At 42.1% G+C, this 18,496-nt stretch overlaps 1 protein-coding gene across 1 annotated transcript in view; it reads left to right on the top strand.

Moving 5' to 3' along the window:
* The window catches only part of Vsnl1 (visinin like 1), an 88,639-nt gene that overhangs the window by 38,590 nt on the left and 31,553 nt on the right, over window positions 1-18,496 (top strand). The window contains exon 2 of the mRNA XM_048353619.1: window positions 5,312-5,478. Within this exon, the coding sequence (XP_048209576.1) occupies window positions 5,317-5,478 (162 nt within the window). The 5' untranslated portion in view covers window positions 5,312-5,316. The remainder of the gene's footprint in view (window positions 1-5,311; window positions 5,479-18,496) is intronic.

The following is an 18,496-nucleotide window of genomic DNA, read 5'->3' as shown; positions in this document are numbered from 1 at the left end:
AATTGTATGTGTCCATCACACTCAACAGGCCCTGGTGTGTCCTAGGGAGCTGTATGGAGTGGGCGAGAGACACACTCAGAGCAGCAAACATGCACCCACCCCATCCCCCACAACTCTGTTTTGGCTGGAATCCTCTTCAATACTCAAAGGGTCAAGATTCACATGGACAGTTCTCAGCTCCCCAAAGGGCCTTTTCTTCCTCCAGGAAGCTCACCTGGTCCTCATCCAAGGGTGGGACACAATTGCCTGCTCTGCCTCTTTCACCCTGAAACCTGCTATGGAGATAGGCTAGGAAGTAAAAGAGAGCTAAACAAGCCTCTAGGCATGAAGCTTCCAAGCAACAGAAAATGATGGCCAGTATTAGAAAATAAAGAGATTCAAGAGAACTTCATTGATTGTGAAACTTTTCCTAGCTGGTGGAGCCGGGGTTGGGGGTGGGGGAATAGTTCATCTCTTGGACCTTCATATTGCTTTCTGAGAGCAATGTCATATGGGTCCATGCTCAAATCTTCTATACCAAGGCACTTTACAAAAACTCATCTATTCTGGACATCATTTGCCATCAAGTGATACTGGGCTTTCCTCCCCCCAAGGACTCAGCCCTCATTAAATTCTCTTGGCCACCATAGCCCTTCAGCCTATTTCTTTTTAGGCCTAGCACTAAGTTTTTCAATAATGCAACTCAAGCAATGAGATTTTCTTTGGGTTTAGGGTGGGGCTGGATTTAACATCATTCTGGAATGCCAGCTTAAAAGTAACACACTCAGGTTTCTGTCCCCTCCCTTCTTAACAAAACACTTGAGTGCTGACTGGTTCTTAGGTTAAAAAAAAAATCCACAGAGTTGACATGTACCAGGACAAGCCAAGTTGAAGTCTGGAATTCCTATCTACAACACCTGCACAGCAAATTGGTGAACAGTCGAATTGGAAGGACCTTAAGGATTGTCTGGCCCAACTTGCTCATTCTTGAAATGGGGAAACTGAGTACAAGGAAGAAAGGGATCTTGTCCGAGATCATAGAATAAGTTCAAGGCAGAGCTGGCATTCTACTCCTCGCACATTAGCATGGAGCCTCTACTGAGAATATTTTAAGATCTACTGTCATTGTTTTGTCATCCCGTAATTAGAGCTACTACTTGGCCCAGAACAAAAGGAGCATAAGTTGGAATATCCATCCACCCACACTTTCACTCACTGGTTAAGTATTACTAAGGACCGTCTTTGTGCCCATTAGTAAGGATACTGAGGTAATGGACATGGGCAGTGCCTTCAAAGTGTTCAAAATTAATCGGTGGCAAGGAGCAAGCCATCCATCTTCTAAAGGGCAAGCTGTTTCCCCTACAGTTAAATGAAACACCCCTGTCTACGAACTGCCATTGATATTATACTTGTAATGGCCTCACTCTCCTCTGATATAGCTGATGAGACTGATCTTCCCCGGAAGAAATATGCCAAACAGCTCAGTGCCCCTCATTTGTTCATTCCTTCAAAAGGTATCTGCTAAGCACCTAGACAAATTACCAGGGATGCAGAGATAAATAAAAGAAACTAACAATCCAGTAGGGAAATAAATCATGATTATGCAAGCTTTTTACAGGAAAGGGAGACGCTTGAGAGATACACCATATAAGTGTGCCTGTGAAGGTTTGTGGAGGAGGCGGGGTGTGAGCTGAGGTTACTTGAAGAGAGGGAAGATGTCTGAGCAGGCAGAAGAGGATGTCATTCCAGGAAGCGAGAACAGCACATGCAGAGCCAGGTCGAATGTTTGAGCTCCGCAAATTGTAAACGCTTCATTATTGTTGGCATAGGAAATGAAAGGGACAGATTGGTAGAAATTCAGGATACAAGTAGGCAGGATTTGCGTGGTGGTAAAGAGATGGAGCTGAATCTTGGAGACAGAGGGGAAATGCTGAGGTCTTCAAGGAGCTGCTCAGATGACAAAGTTTGTATTTCAGAAATTCGCTCAGGCAGCCCAATAGAAGATAGTTTGGAACTGAGAAGTTTCTGGAGAAAGCAATTCCATAGCTGATACATTGTTGAGTTTCTAAAGGCACTTGGGGGAGGTGGTATTTAATAGCCTTCAATTCATTTTCCCATTATTAATGCAAAGTCATTTCCTCGCTTGTGGTTTGGGTGATTCTGTCTTTTCCAAACAAGGCCGCAGTTGTGCTAAGTCACTGATCTCTCTTTCATCCCTTCTTGGAAGTACTTCAGATTTAGCTGACCTTCCTGCTTTTGTTCTTTCTGTTCCTGCCCCTGAAATATCTCTCATCTTCCTGTCTGTCTAAGATGGTATGTCAGAGCTTTGAATATATATGTTCAAATTCCAGCTCTGCATGCCTTCGTTGTGTGATCTTGTACAAGTTATATTCTAAATGCCGTGAACCTGTCCTAGTCTTGGTTGATCAGTTGATCACACAAATTTAGAGTTAAGGTGTATGATGTGTTCCATAGGTCTTCTTCATAGTAGGTAGCTATTATTATGAGAGGGATTCTAGTTCAATAATGAAGATTTATAACAGAGTACCAGTGGCTCATACTTGTTATCCTACCTGCTCAGGAGGCTGAGATGCAAGGATCATGGTTCAAAGCCAACCTGGGCAGGGAAAGACTATGAGAGTCTTATCTCCAGTTAACCACCAAAAAGCTGGAAGTAGAGCTGTGGCTCAAGTGGTAGATCACTAACCTTGAGCAGAAAAGCTCAGGGACAGCACCCAGGCCCTGAGTTCAAGTCCCAAGACCAGCATATGCATGCACATACATGCAAACACACACACACACACACACACACACACACAAACACACACTGAACATTTAGGCATCTCCACTGAAAGAACAAAGTGATATACAGAAATATTTGTGATCCCCTTTTGATTCTCAGGATCACTGTGAATTATGGTTTTCTTAGCCACATTAATTAAACTCAACACCTGAATGCCCACTTGATTTCCATATCCAGCTGTGGAATCCCATGGTAATTTATAATTAAGAGACAGTTGCTATAAAAGACTTGGAACTTGAAATTAAGAACCAAAATAAGTAGAGACTCTCCATAACAGAGGGCATAGCTACTGATCTTTGCTACGTTTATCAGACAGAGGAACTTGGAAGAGAATAACTGGCCATCCTGACAGTATCACCTGACCATGCCATGGGCAGCTGCCTAGCGGAAGATTTCCTTGGAAGTTATGAGCATGGTTTGATGCCATTTACAGTGAAAGAATTGCTCAACGTTAGGTCATGTAGCTAACATAGGGTGTGGAATTTGTTTTAGAGGTTTGTAAAATAACAGCATTAAAGTATGTGATGACGTTTTCCCTTATGGGCACCTGCAAGTGTAGACCTGCCTAGAACTTGGGAGGAAATTCATTTCATGTTCATTGACGAACTAGATCCATTCAGGTAAATCCTTCAATCTCATCCCCTCTCTTATAACTAGATCTTAAAGGTCTTCTGCTACTTTTTTTTTTTTTTTTTTTACTTTTGGTGGTCCCTCGGAATTGTCAGGATTACCTCCACTTTTTTAAGTCAATCTATGGCTACTTCATTGTGTCTAAATTCTTATATTATTATAAAACAATAACATTGAAGAGAAATTTCTTGAGAAACTATTATCAAATTTTCCAACACTAATGAAACTATTTTGATTCTGAAATGCTCTTTTGGGTCTTTGTTTCTCTATTCATTTCTTACTTAGTCACATAGTAAACTTAAGTTTCATTATATCTGCTATATGAATGAAGAAATTTATTGTTCAAAATAGCACAAATAGTAAGTGGTCAGATTTAGTCACCATGAGAAACTGAGAAACAGTGGCTCACATCTGTAATCCTAGCTATTCCAGAGGCTGAGATTTGAGGATCATAGTTTGAAGCTAGCCCAGGCAGGAGAGTCTATGAGACTTATCTCCAATTGACTACCAAAAAGCCAGAAGTGGAACTGTGGCTCAAGTGGTAAAATATAGAGGTGGCTCTGGGGTCAAACCCAGTACCAGCACCAAATACATAAATACATAAATCATCAGAAGTTATTGCAAACCTTCCTTGCCCCCTATAATCTGCTGTTGTTTTGGCCACATAAACTGGAATACAGGTAACATTGTTTTAAGCACTGTTATTTTGGTTTTCTCTCAGTAATAACAGCCTGTAATTATGTCAGTGAATATTCACCAACCAGGGCCTAGAAAAAGCCATAGAGCTTTCAGCTCTGAAAATAAGCAGTGTCTAAGATGAGAGAATAAATATGACTGACAAAAATGAGATATTTTCATTTGAAAAAGGAAGTTACAACTTTAGGGCCAGACCAATGGAGATAACCCATGGTTGCCAATCAGATTTTCTAAACAACTTTTCATCATAGGGTTAGAAAATCTTGTACTTCTTGCCAGTCATCCCATTTGGTGGTATCTGAGAGATTTGGAGAAAGGAAGACCTCCCCGTGGTTGTTCAGGCAGAAAAGAACCAAGCCACCAGATGGAGGTGTGCAGAGGGTGGACTAAGGCAGGGAGAAAAGTTACGTAGGGAGAGGGCTGTAAGGAAGTGTGGCAGCAGAGGGTGAAGTGACCTCAGAGCCTGGGGCACCTCCCACTGCCCCCAGGAGCGCCAGTTACCTGAGTTACAGGTGCTGGGGACGCACTTGTAGAGAGGGCCGCGTGTGCATGGAGGGACAACAAAGGGGAAGGGCCATTCCAGGGCAGACCTAACAGTATCCTATGTCCCTACAAATTGAATATAGAATTAGATACTGGGGAAGGAAATGTTCATGAATTGTTTTGAATGGGAGAAGTAAAGAGAAAGCTTCCAGTGCTGGGTGCAGGTGGCTTACGCCTATAATTCGGGTTACTCAGGAGGCTGAGATCTGAGGATCACAGTTCAAAGCCAGCCCCAGCAGGGAAAGTCGGGGGTGGCAGGGAGAGAGAGAAACAGACAGAGGGAGAGAGAGACAGAGAGAGAGAGAGAGAGAGAGAGAGAGGGAGAGAGAGAGAGAGAGAGAGAGAACCTTCACATACATGATAATAATAGCTTGAGGAAAAATGGCTGCCTGGTTTCCACTTATTATTTGATGTCATGTGGCAGACAACACAATGAGGAAGACAGGGAGTTGTACAGCCCCTTGAGCTGCCTGAAGGGTCTTTTTTGCTTCTGTCGGTTCTAAAATAGCAAGAAGAAGGAGGCAGAGGCAGGCAGACAGAGAACAGATTCACTGGAGCACGTTCTGACCAAGGGATTGCTCAGAACTCCAACTCGGCTCCTAATCGAGTTTGAAGTGATCACAGTCAGAGCACTAATTGCATTGATTTGCTTTTCTCCAGGCAGAATGGGGAAACAGAATAGCAAACTGGCCCCCGAAGTCATGGAGGACCTGGTGAAGAGTACGGAGTTCAATGAGCATGAGCTCAAGCAGTGGTACAAGGGGTTCCTCAAGGACTGTCCCAGCGGGAGGCTGAACCTGGAAGAGTTCCAGCAGCTTTATGTGAAGGTAAGGTACTTCCAGTCATTGCCCTGGCCAGAAAATATTCTCTTCACACAATGTAGCTGAACATGGACATGTGTGTATGTATGTATGTGTATATATATGACATGTATATATAACATACATATATGACAAGCTGCTAATGACAACAGTGTTTGGTTTGTTAAGCATATATATATATACTTGAACAATATATACTTTTATATATGCATACAAGTAAATGTATGATATATATATATATATATACACACACACACACACAGCACATGCTCATATCTGACAGAGCTAAAGAGGAAACATATAGGATGCTTTTTCTCCATGAAAGATCCTCCTACCTGCAAATAAGGAACCAGAGTATCACAACAGCCCAATTAGAAGGAGGGCAGTACACATTGCGTCCTAATCTCCTTTTTCTGGCCACTCAATAGAACTGTCCTATCGACATGTAACTGCACTACAGAGGCATTGCTTTGGTGTGTCTGAGCTTCTTGGTTCTGTTAGTTCTAGTTCCAACATGATCAATGACATTCCATTTGGCATTGTATTTATATACTATTAAATGACTTGGGAGCACCATGCAACTTTTAAACCTTTTCTGACTAGTGAATAAAAAATATGGCTTGTATTATTGCATGGTGGCGAAGGTCAGATGGAATAATAATTGTCTAGGTGCATATATGGGGGGGGATGTTCATGAAGGACTTTTAACATGGTCATTATTTCTGAAACTAAGTGTTTCCCATAGTCTGTGATCCAACAATTCCACTCTTGTCCTTGGACAAGCAGAGGCATGTGGAAGAGAGAGCATGCTCAGAGCTGCCCTGTGTGTAATGATAAAACTGGGAGGCAACCCAAGGCCCATCAAAGGCAAGGTGGAAAACAAACCGTGGTGCATTCACACAATAAAATGTTATACACTCATCAGAATGGCTGGCTCTAGAAACACTAAAACATGATTCGAAACTTAATAGAAATAAAATTAAAGTGTCCCAAATTAAATAGAAATGAAAATATACTATGCATTATAGGATGATAAATGAATGTGATGGGATGTCAGATAAATGAAACAAAGGAGCCACGAATACAGGAGTAGATCCGTGATTGCTTCTGGAAGGGAAAAAAGCAAGGGAGGGGACGGGAGTCCAGCCTTGTAGTTAAATGCAGTTATCGTTTGAGATGGTGGATTTGAGGCACTTCTTGCGTGGAAAGCTCATTAACTAAATAAATACATAGTCAACCACTGCCTGGGCTACTGATGAGTGTCAAGCAGCCAGTGACATGACCAGATGTGCACCACACAAGTGTACATAAAATTATATCCTTTAATATGCAGAAAGGGTCACCTCTAGAGAACACATGTGTGTTATGAGACCATTGTGCCATATTTAGAGGACCTCAGGTTTGTTAGCCTAGAGAGATGTTCTATATAGAAATGCTAAGATGGCTGCCATCATTTCCCTTCATGTTATTTTTTGTGCCTATCGTAGAGCTCGAACTCAGGGCCTCACACTTTGGCTAGGCATTTTTTGCTTAAGGCTGACACTCTACCGATTGGAGTTCCACCTCCATTTCTAGCTTTTTACTGTTCATTGGAGATAAAGTTTCATGGACTTTCCTGCCTGGGCTAGCTTTGAACACTGATCCTCAGATGGTATCCTCTTGAGTAGCTCAGATTACAGGCATAAGACATCAATGCCTAGCCAGCCACCATTACCATTGATAAAAATTACTTTTGCAAAGAAGCCAACCCTAAATCTCCTAGCATGTCATAGCAGTCTCCACAGTTTCTGTCACATCCTCCATTGTTTTCTCACCTGGAGTTCACCCCTGCTCCAGAGCCGTTCCTACAGAAAGCCCACAGATAGCACAGGCCGATGGAATATGTCACCGTCCCCTCCCTCCCTCTCAGGAAAGGTTGTAACCTGTGTCTGTAAATCAACCCTGGAGCTAAGAAAGCGCAGGGTGCCACATGTATCACAGCTCGTTGAAAATTAGAGGAGTTTGCTTATATTCCCGTCCCGTGGTTTTACCCCTGCTATCACCGTAACTGATCTTAGTACCCTGGATACTGTAGATACGTGTACTGGAACTAGAGAAGGGAAAGGGAATACCAAAACCAAGAGACGAAGGATAAAGAGACAAACCATTGCAACAGCAATACTGACAAAACCAGTTGGTGTAAACCAACTGTACAAGTCAAGGGGGGAGAGGGAAATGGGGAGAGGAGGAGCCAGGGGAAAAATGAGGGAGGAGGTAACAAGGTGGATAAGAAATTACTTGCCTTACATATGAAACTGCAACCCCTCTGTACTTCACTTTGACAATAAAGAAGAAGAAAAAAGAAAATTAGAGAAGTTTGCCTTTGAAGAAATAGTTGAAATGTTGTTTCCTTTACATACTGAGAATATTCTGCACAGCAAAAGTCCTTGCCTCCAGCTAGGGTCGCATCACATCAGCATTGGATGAGACAATGGATACATTAGAACCCAAATCACCTGCTATCTCCTCCCTTCACCCCATGGGGGTTTTGTTGTTGTTGTTGTTGTTCCAGAAAAGGGATAGAATAAGATTCTGAGCTCCGTGGAATTTCTTGATAGCCTCTTAACAGTAAGACTCCAATGACCTGTGCTCAAATAAGGAGCAAGTGGGTGAAGTATTTCTTCCTCTCCTGCCAGCATTGTCCAAGGACAGAAATCGAGGGAGAACTGCAGAAGAAATATAACACAGACAGGAAGGAAGGAAGGAAGGAAGGAAGGAAGGAAGGAAGGAAGGAAGGAAGGAAGGAAGGAAGGAAGGAAGGAAGGAAGGAAGGAAGGAAGGAAGGAAGGAAGGAAGGAAGGAAGGAAGGAAGGAAGGAAGGAAAAAAAAAAGCAGTTCTGATGGCAAACAAGGAAGAGCAAAAGGAAGCTGGGGGTTATGTAAGAAGCCTAGGGGAGGAACTGGGGAAAAATAGCTTCCTTTAATGTTTCCAAAGAAAAAAAATAATGAGTGTTCAGCAAGACACAGTCATTATCCTGGAGAATGGATCTTTGCAGTGTGTAGAACTGAGCCACCCAGGGAACTGCTTAGGGAGCAGAGCATAGGGATACCTCGGACACAGGCCACGGACCTGGTAGGACCAGTATTTCTGACTCAAGCATTTCCTGTTCTAGCAGAGTGGCCTCAGCTGCCCTGGTGCCAGTTCTGGTAAGAATTTAGGTAGGACTAGGAGAATGGGAGATGCCCAACTGCATGGCCAGGAGACACAAATCCACACTTCCCAAATCCCCTGTGTCCCAAATGTACAGGAACATACTTGATTAGATCTTCACTCAATATCATGATGAGACGTTTAGGAAAGTGAGGCAAATTTTCAGCATTGCAGAGAGTGAAGGTAGATTGGACATTGAAGACAAAGATAGACCAGTGGATCACACCTGTAATCCTAGCTACTCAGCAATCTGAGATCTAAGGATCACAATTGGAAGCCAGACTGGGCAGAAAAATCCCTGAGTTTCTTATCTTCAGTTAACTACCAAAAAAAGTCAGAACTGGAGCTGTGGCTCAAGTGGTAGAGTGTTGTTGGCCCTGAACAAAAGAGCTAAGGGACAGCACCCAATCTCTGAGCTCAAGCCCTAGAGCACACATACACACACGTACACACACACACACACACACACACACACACACACGACAGGGTTGCTGACTCCTTGATCTAGCCTCTCAATTGAATTCTAGGGCACACACTTAGCCTGCCATGCAGCTGCTAGGGTAAGCATCGTTAAACTGCTTAGCATAGATCTTCCCAGTTTGATCCATGTTTCATTCTGCAGTCACATAGACCACAGTCACATCCTGTCAATTGCCATAAGCCCTAGGGGTGAGCACAGGGCCTGCCACAGAGCCAGTAAGCATTTGCTGTTGGCTGTGTGTCTCCTTCCAAAGAAGGTTCCTATGAAGACATCCCCAAACCACTGAAAAGCAGTCCCCCTGCCCTCCAGGAGCTCAGGCACTAATCAGGAAGACAGATACAGCGCAAGGAAGAATCAGCCGTACTTGCTGTTAGGGCCAAGAGTGATATGGAGAGAGGTTCATTTCAACATGGAATATTAGCACAAGATGGTAATTAATGCAGTGACAGGAGGAGCATACTTTGCTCTTAGCCTTAGAAGATAAAATATTTTTATAGTGACAGTTTTTAACTTTTGCAAGCTTGATAGCTGTTATCAGCTAAATTGTGTCTCCTCTAAGTTCATACATTGAAGCCGTTATCTCCTAGTATGTCAGAAAGTGACTCAATTTGTGGGTAGAGGATTTAAATGGGTGGTTATGCTAAAGTGAGATTAAATGAAGTGGACCCTAATCAGGTGTGATTAATGTTCTTATAAGAAAAGGGAATTCATGAGACAAACACAAGGAAGACTGCATGAAGACACAGACTGAAGTCAGCCCCAAAACTTCAATGTTCCACAGGGCAAGACCTCAACCTGTCCCCGCGTTGATAGAATTTCCAGCTTCCAAAGCCAAAAGGCAGTGAATGTCTTGTGTTAGCCATCTAATCTGTGGTACTTTTGTTTTTCAATTGTTTCCTTCAGATGGTTGCACAAAGGGGTTTTAATTCAACATGTCAGGTTATGTGTCCTATGCATCTTGATCTTCTATTGTTTATCTTCCCCCTCATCTATCCCATTTGCTCCCATCTTCTCGAGTTCTCTGATTACGTCTTCATCTATATACATTGAGTATTATAGTCTGTGGCACTTTGTGATGGTTTCCCTAAAAACTACAGCACTCCCCATTTCTTTGCTGTTCGTAGATGTGAACTCAGATTTCTGTACCTGACAAAAAAGAACCTTGTCAGGAGACTCGGACTCTGCTCCTGCATGCTTGTGTGCGTGCATGCACACACACACACACACACACACACACACACACACACACACACACACACGGACTTTGTGTCTCTGGTCGCAGAGGATATTTTATCCCCACTGTAGCAGTGCTGCCGATGGGCTGGGAAAACCTTTTGCATTTTATCACCAGAGCTGAGGAGCTGATTTTCCCCCCAGGAGAATTTCCTGTTTCCAACAATTATTTACATGGCCAAGTTGAGATCACCAATGGAGAGGGAGGGTTTGCAGTTTGAACTACATTCATAGGAAAGCAGCCAGTTTTCTTAAATAAGAGAAAAACAACACTGGAAACGAGCAAGCAACAATGTAAGGGAGGATATATTCCTATCTCAGGTCTTCTTCCATGCAGATCTAATGCTATTTCTAGTTGACTTAGTTACTAGCAGAATCAAAAACCAATCCAAAGTCTGAATCCAAGTACAGTCCTGTAGAGGGCCCTACATGCCCATTGGCATGTGTTTGGAGTTTGACTTTCTTTTTGAGAATATTTTCATCAGGAATTTGGGCTGGCTAGGGTGGAGTTGAAAAGGTAGTTCCAGGATTAGCTACCAAAAAATAAAATAAAATAAAATAAAATAAATCATGGGACTTGGAACTTGACAGCTGTCAGAGATTCGATCCTAGCCGGGCTATGTTTGCCAAATTTCTTCCTCTTTGAATTGCAATTTCTTTATCTACAGTTGGAAATAATGAGGCCTGTCTTGTCATCTCACTTGGTAGAATCCTGAAGCAAGGACAGGAGAGTGATTTACAACCCATCCTAAGTTGGGTTTGCCTTATGATTGATGATCTACTGATTTGCTTGCAGACAGCCAAGATGGAAATAGATTTTATTCCACAGGCCAAGTCCAGGGACAGGATAGAATGGCATATGGAAGAAAATGGGAAGGTTTATAAAGGTTCCATAGGAAACCATGACCCAAATAGTGATGTCTATGATATATTCCAGGCTGGGGCATTGGTATGGCAAGACGCAGTGTGGGGTTGTGCCATTCGCATTCCCATCTCTACTCTCCAATCCTGAAGCCATGTCCACCCACACACAAAGCTCCTCCCTAGCTCCTAACTGCCAGGCAGGAAGTATGACCATTCTAGGACTTCTTACATCTATCCCCACCAATCACATGGTTTCCCAGCCATTTTACCATGCTTCCAAAAAGGAGACCTCTGCTCAATCTCAACTGCTTCTCCTATCAAAAATGAAGATTAGGATTGGCTCTCACAGGTAACTAGATAGCCAAAGCCATTGTGAAAAGCTCTAGCCCAACTCTCCTGAGCTTCTGTGTGTTTCATCACCATCAAGTTTTCCAAAGAGTGTCAGGTTTTTGTGAAGCAGCTGCAAAATGCACCTGAGAAAAGTAGAAGAGCTAAGAATTTGACTAGATTCCAATCTGACCATCAGACTCAACAGTTTGTTTTTTTTTCTAAAATGTATTTGCATGTAACAGCAGAGTTTCTGCCAAAGCATTCTATATCTCTCCCAGCGGTCATTTCCTGAAGAGCCTCTGTCATTTGGCATTAGAAAATGCTCTCCCAGCAATTCCATCTAGGAACAGTCATTCATTGACTTATTTGCTCATTCATGACCCATTTCCTTTGTTTTCTGAAGGATGAGTACTTCACTGGCAATTAATGGCCTCAGAAAACTTAGAGCCTAGAGAAGCTGGTAATTTATCTTATTTTTATTTCACAAAACTATCTCTAGTCTACAGTAAAATACATTGATGGAATCCAATAAGAACTTATCTAGGCCTTATTGGGAGCTGGTGGGTCAGGCCTAGCTACTCAGAGACTAAGCTCTGAGGATCACAGAAAAAGGCTACCACAAGCAGAAAAGTCTGTGAAACTCTTAACTCTAATTAACCAACAAAAAGCCAGAAAAAGCTCAAGTGGCAGAAAAATCAGCCTTGAGTGAAAAAGCCAAGTGAGAGCATGCCAGTACTAGGCCTTGAACTCAGGGCCTGTGCTCATTCTTATTCATTTATTCAAGGCTGGTACTGGTGCTCTATCACTTGAGCCACATCTGCATTTCTGGCTTTTTTCTAGTTAAGTGGTGTTAAAAGCCTCACAGATATCTCTGTTCAGGCTGGCTTCAAGCCACAATCCTCACATCTCAGCCTACTTCGTAACTGGAATTATAGATATAACCCACTGGCTCCTGGCTAATCAAATATTTTAATGAAATAAGAAACATTGCCTAGCTAACGTTATGAAAATATCCCATAATTCTCTGCCTGGTTTTAGAATTCTCCTTTTGACAAGGAATGCACTCATTCCCTTACATTTGTAACTGTAACACCTCTGTACATCACCTTGACAATAAAAAAAAATTTTAAATAGAATTCTACTTTCAAATTGTACTCCTATGTGTAAGAACCTACTACAAAGGATAAAAGATATTTCCCCTGAAAGTTGTGTGCAAAATATGTAATCAATATAGGATTATAAGCATATAATCTTTGTTTTGTAGAAGATGAAAACAATGTGTGCATGGAGGTTTGCTTGCTGCATGACTTTGAGCAAGTGCTTTTGTCGTGTCAACATTTAGTATCTCTGGAAATATTCAAAATCAGTAGCTCTCAAATTTCAGCATTCATCTAAGTCGTGTGGGCTGAACCTCCATTAACCGATGACCGGGGTCCCTCCTCAGTGTCTCCGACCACCCAAATGGATCTAATGGGGAAAATCCACAAATTATGCACTGAGAACTTATCTAGATATTTAGCTGGGAACAGGCTTGGTGAGTTCTGTACATACTGAAATGATATGAAATTACACGAAAATTATACAAATCTCTAGGCAGAATTTTCATCATATTGACACATGATTCTAAAGGCCCCAAGAAAATTTACGAATCCCAGAAGATGCTTTTAACACTGACAGATCTAACCCCCTACGTTCTGTGACAGCCATTATTGAATCTTAATTGACATTCACACAAGAAAGAGAAGAGTCTTCTAAACTATACCTGTCAAACAAACTTCTCTGGAGTAAGAATAAGAATAATGGTTTCTAATCTGCACTTTGTTAAACTTGTTTTCAGTTTGCAGGTAGTGTTGCTCCTGATTTACTCAAAGGCCTATTAGAGCGCCAAACTAATGCAAATGGAGAGACTTCAGTGGGATAAAACACAATCCCTTCTGTTTGTTTTCCTGAGTGTGTTTGTGTGCAGAGGATGTGGTACACTGGCCTTGTTGAGTGGAACACAGAGATGCCTTCCCAGGCAGCCGTGGTCCAGGGCCATGAAACACTCCACACTCTCCTGGTGCTGGCAGCTCACACTTGTAATCCTTGCTGCTCACGAGGCTGGGATTTGAGGATCATGGTTCAAAGCCAGCCTGACCAGGAAAGACCACGAGACATTTATCTCCAATTAACCACCAGAAAAAAACAGAAGTGGAGCTGTGGCTCAAAGTGGTAGAGTGCTAGCCTTGAGCAGAAAGTTTAGGAACAGCTCCCAGGCTCTGAGTACAAGACCCACCATGTGTGCGCGCGCACACACACACACACACACACACACACACACACACACACACTACAGGTAAATGAAATGTGGCTCAGTCTGAAGGTTGGCTCCATCCTTAGCTCTACCATATATCAGCAATGGGAATTTGGGAGAGTCCTTTAGACTTGTAGTTTCATTAAACAAATCAACACAGTGTTCTTATTTGTCAAAGAAGGAGGACACTGAACCCTGCTTATTTCATAGGCCATTGTGGGAATAAGGTGGTAAAAGTGCAAGTACTTTACAAAGAGTAAATCTTGCTCAGGGCAGGGAGTGGTTTGATGGTAGGTACCCAGGCCTGGAAGGACTTCTTTGGGCCCAGTTCTCAAGCTATGACATCCAGAACTTGCTCCCTTATGAGATATTTATCAAAGAAAATGATAGCAAGGTTTATTCTTATCTCAACTTCTAATCTAAGTACATTTTGAAAATAAAACTCTTGGTTTCAAAAAACAAGATTTTTTCGATGGTCAGTTATTTTGTCTGGGATGTAGATTCTGCTCATTAATAAGAGATAATTGGGAGTAGAGCTTATTAAAAAAATGTTGGGCAGAGCTATATGCAGACATGTTTTAATCCCTTAGGGAAATAGCTGTTACATAAAACTCATAATGTCACCCAGATTGGACCGCTGAGGATATCATTTTTTCTTTTTAGTGAAAATCTGGGAATTGATTTTGATTTGGAAATAAATGTTGCAGCCAACATGATTGAGGCTGAACATCAACTTGTAGAAAAGAAGAGCTGGTGTCTGAAATCTCCAGGAAGTAATGGTAATCCAAGTAGTCTGGGAAAATGGGTCCCCAATGAGGTTCTACCAGCACTTCTGTCTCAGAGAATAGCTAGATACCAGGGTGGTTTGTATTAGAAACAGCACTCACCTCAGAGGAGTCCCAGTGATAACCTTGCCCTGTCTCAGGGTGTGAAATCACTTTGGATAGCTTGCACATCTTAGGATTTGGCTTTTCCATGATAGGGCAAGTGTCAGTTAGAGGATTATCAAGGGTTATCATGTCACGTGAGTCACATGCCATCCTGAAGGAATGCTTTTAGATGGTTCCTCAGGATAAAGTTGGAACATCTCCCAGTTCCCTCTCTCCTGTGTTTTACAAATAAGGACACTGACAGCCAAGGTATAGCCACTTCTTCACTGCCCCAGCTAATATATGAAAAAAACATGGGTCTCAACTCCAGCCTAATAATGGGGGCTTAAAGCCTGGTACACCTGCTCTCTAGCTAGTGACATCTGCAATTAACTGTCCAAGGATTGTCTATTTCTAATTGGAAATTGAGCCAAAGGAGGGGAAAAAAAGGAAGAAATAGATTATTCTTTTGGCCAAAAAGAATAGCTTATTTCTGTGACAGGATTAGACCTGAGGATGCAGAGTTATATGTAAATCTTTCCCAAGTTACCAATAAGAAGTTGTTTAGACATTGTTGGATTTTGTTTCCAAGCTTTGAAGTGATGCTCTAGACTCGGGTCTGTGAAGGTGGCTGACTGACTCCCACAGCTGGGAGCCAGGCCCTCCCCTTGCCAGTGGTCCCTTGAGCACCTGCTGGAAGAAAGCCCTGTCTTACTGATGACTTCCTTTGTCTCCCCTTGCAATGGTTCTTGGACCTTTGACTGTTTCTCCCTGAAGGTTCTTACGGAGCCGAGCGGCCTGTCCTCTGCCCTGAGGTTGTTGTGAATAGATCCTGCTCTGATCTTTACGGCAGCCTCCCCATGCTCAGCTGAAACATAGTCCTTGCCAGTAGAGAGAAAAGAGGGGAGTCAGTGATTTAAAAAAAATAGGCCTGAATCTGTCTAAGATCGTCATCAGCTACATCCTTGGGAAATCCTATAGAACCCAGTAATGCAGAGAAGCTATCAGCAGTCATTCATTTGCAGCCTACAATTACCAGTGATGTCTACAAGTCTGCAGCCAAGACCTCAGAGGGGTGTGGACTTAGTGCTAGACTCCCACACTCATCCGGGGCTCTTAGCCTGCAAGAAGAATGGAACCATCTGCTCATACAAATACATAGCAAGAAAAAAGAGGGAGGAAAATGATATTTGCCCAAGATATGGGCAGATATTCTAGTCTAGGAAATTTCCGTATAAATACTTGCACTGAAAGGTTCAAGATATCTTGAAATTTAAGCAAGACTTGCTGCAAAAGTAAACAGGAAGATAGCACCTAAGAAAGACCACAAGGGCAGTGTGCACTGCAACTGTTCTACCAAATTACCCTAAACTGAGTAGTTTATAAACAACTGAAATTTATTTCCCATTGTGCTTGAAGCTGGCAGGTTTGGTACCTGGAGAAGGCCGGATTCATCCAAGGCGCTTGCTTTGGGCGTCCTTGTGTGGTAGGAGGATGTCATGAGCTCTCTGGGTCCTCTTTTATAGAACGAATCTCATTCATAGTGATTCCTCACGTGCAACTTAATCATAACCTACTACCATCTTGTTGAGGGTTAGGATTTCAATAGATGGATTTGAAGCCCTCAAATACTGATATTACAGTATCCAAGAAGATACATGGTTGGTATTGGGAATAGAAAACCATTATGCTGGTTAAAATGTCAGATAACTAAAGAGGTACCAAGTAAAAAGGTGTTGGGGATGAGAGAGGAGCCTGGAGAAGGATTTCCTTTCTCATAAAACGCTAAGCATGCTGGGTTTTGCAGTGTTTGCATGTGTTTCCTTGGAATTGCCACAGCTGCTTTTCAGTAATGGGGTGGATGAGGCTTCCAACTGGAAGATGAGCATGGCCAACTGGATAGACAGGAGTAATAAGCCTAAGGCAACCTGAGCTATGGAGTTAGTCCTTAAACCCCGGTAGACTCCATGGTGCATAGGAGAATTAACCCTTTGCATTTGAGGCCTCCTTTGTTGAGTCTTCTGTTCCTTGCAAAGAATGAACCCAATTTCATATGCAGGAGAATAAGCTGACATCTAAGAGGACAGCCTAGTCAGGAAGTTGCTGTGGAATCTGAGTTAGTCACACACATAGATTATTATGGTTCAGTCTATCGAAATGAATTAGAAATCTCTACCCTATTCCTATAGAGACTACCTGAGAGAAACCTGCCTTTTGTCTATTGTTTCCATAACAACTGAGAAGTGATGATGGAGAGGATGAAAGGTAGGAATTGAGTAGTACAGGATATGGCTATAGTTTCTTCCTTTGTAAGGTAGAACTATATAACTTAGTTTCTCTTTAATGTCAAGACTCTTGAAACCACAACCACCTGTCACTAGATCTTTGCTACACAGTCTTATCCTTGTACACCAGTCCCTTGTTATCATGGCTATTTCCTTCTCCAACTATCCCCTAGCACAAGGCCCGTGTCTTGTTCATCTTGGACTGTCCAATATTCAAGAGCAAGAGTTGGTCAGCTGGTGGAATAAATTGCTGAATTAATAAAATTCTTTGTCTCATAGCTGAACTGAAATTCAGTTCAAATAAAGAAATGAAACATTTTGAAACAGGTTTTTCAGAGTACTAAGCTACAGAGATTCACAATGACCCTTTCCATATAGATTGTTTCAATACATAGAATACAAAGTAAATGTAACAGAGTAACATAATGTCCCCATTCTCCTAGCCAAGTGGCTAGCTAATTTTCTTATGAATATATGGAGAAATTACCAGCAAAAGAGTCGTCAATGAACTTCCTTAAACACTGTTTTCTCCCGAGAGGAAATGAAAGGATAAAATGTAAAACTTGCGGTTTCCAATATGAAAAGGCTATCTGATGAAAATTGGGCTGCTCGTGTCTGAGTAGTAATGAGATTTTTTTTCAGAGAAAAATGCAAAAGCTGAAAGGATTTTCTTTCAGAACCAATGCAACGGCACCCATAAAAGACATTAGATAGTCTCTCGAAATAGATAGCTTTGTCTGTTTTCTAAGTAAATCTCACTGCATTGTCAGGGTAGGACTTATTTTTACCCATGTTCTTTCAAACAACGTGACATATCTACCAGAAGCACGATCAATGATGACATCGTGTTAGAGCTAATATGTTGTAGCTTCACAACTCATCTCCAGTCAAGTCTCTTGCAGTCTCAGAAGCTTGTGCCCAGGGACATCTTTCAAGATGCCACAGCTGGGTTGCCAGGGCAACTCATTGGATAAGACTCGGGCTGGCTTTGGGGAAAGATTACATAAGACCAACTGGGAAGAGTCAAAGGATATCCTGCGGGTGAAAAGAGTTGGGATTGCCATCTGTTAAGCCATTAGGATGAGGACATGGGTAGTTTCATTAAGAAGTAGGTGTCATTAGATACCTAGGTCATCCATCGCAATAAAATAAAAAATCCTAAAAGACTCTGGGCAACTGAGTTGGGCAATTCATGTTGGCAGAGAATTACAGGCAAGGATGACCACTTATTCTAAGAATTAGTCTCATCATTTGTTTCTGAGATTTTAAAGATGTAGATTTCCTATTATTTTGTGTTAGGAATGTATGTCAATAGACATGTATTATTCAAATGGATAAATGGTTCCTCTGAAGGACAAATTCTCCACTGAATTGGTGGATTTGATAAAAAAAAAAGAACTTCTGTGCAGGTATGGTTTTATACATGTATATATACACACATGTTCACACATTTATAATTCATATTCAGTTAACTTAGGT

Source organism: Perognathus longimembris, chromosome 8, assembly GCF_023159225.1.
Source record: "Perognathus longimembris pacificus isolate PPM17 chromosome 8, ASM2315922v1, whole genome shotgun sequence".
In the NCBI taxonomy this organism is placed as follows: Eukaryota; Metazoa; Chordata; class Mammalia; order Rodentia; family Heteromyidae; genus Perognathus; species Perognathus longimembris.
This window is presented reverse-complemented; position numbering and strand designations above follow the sequence as displayed.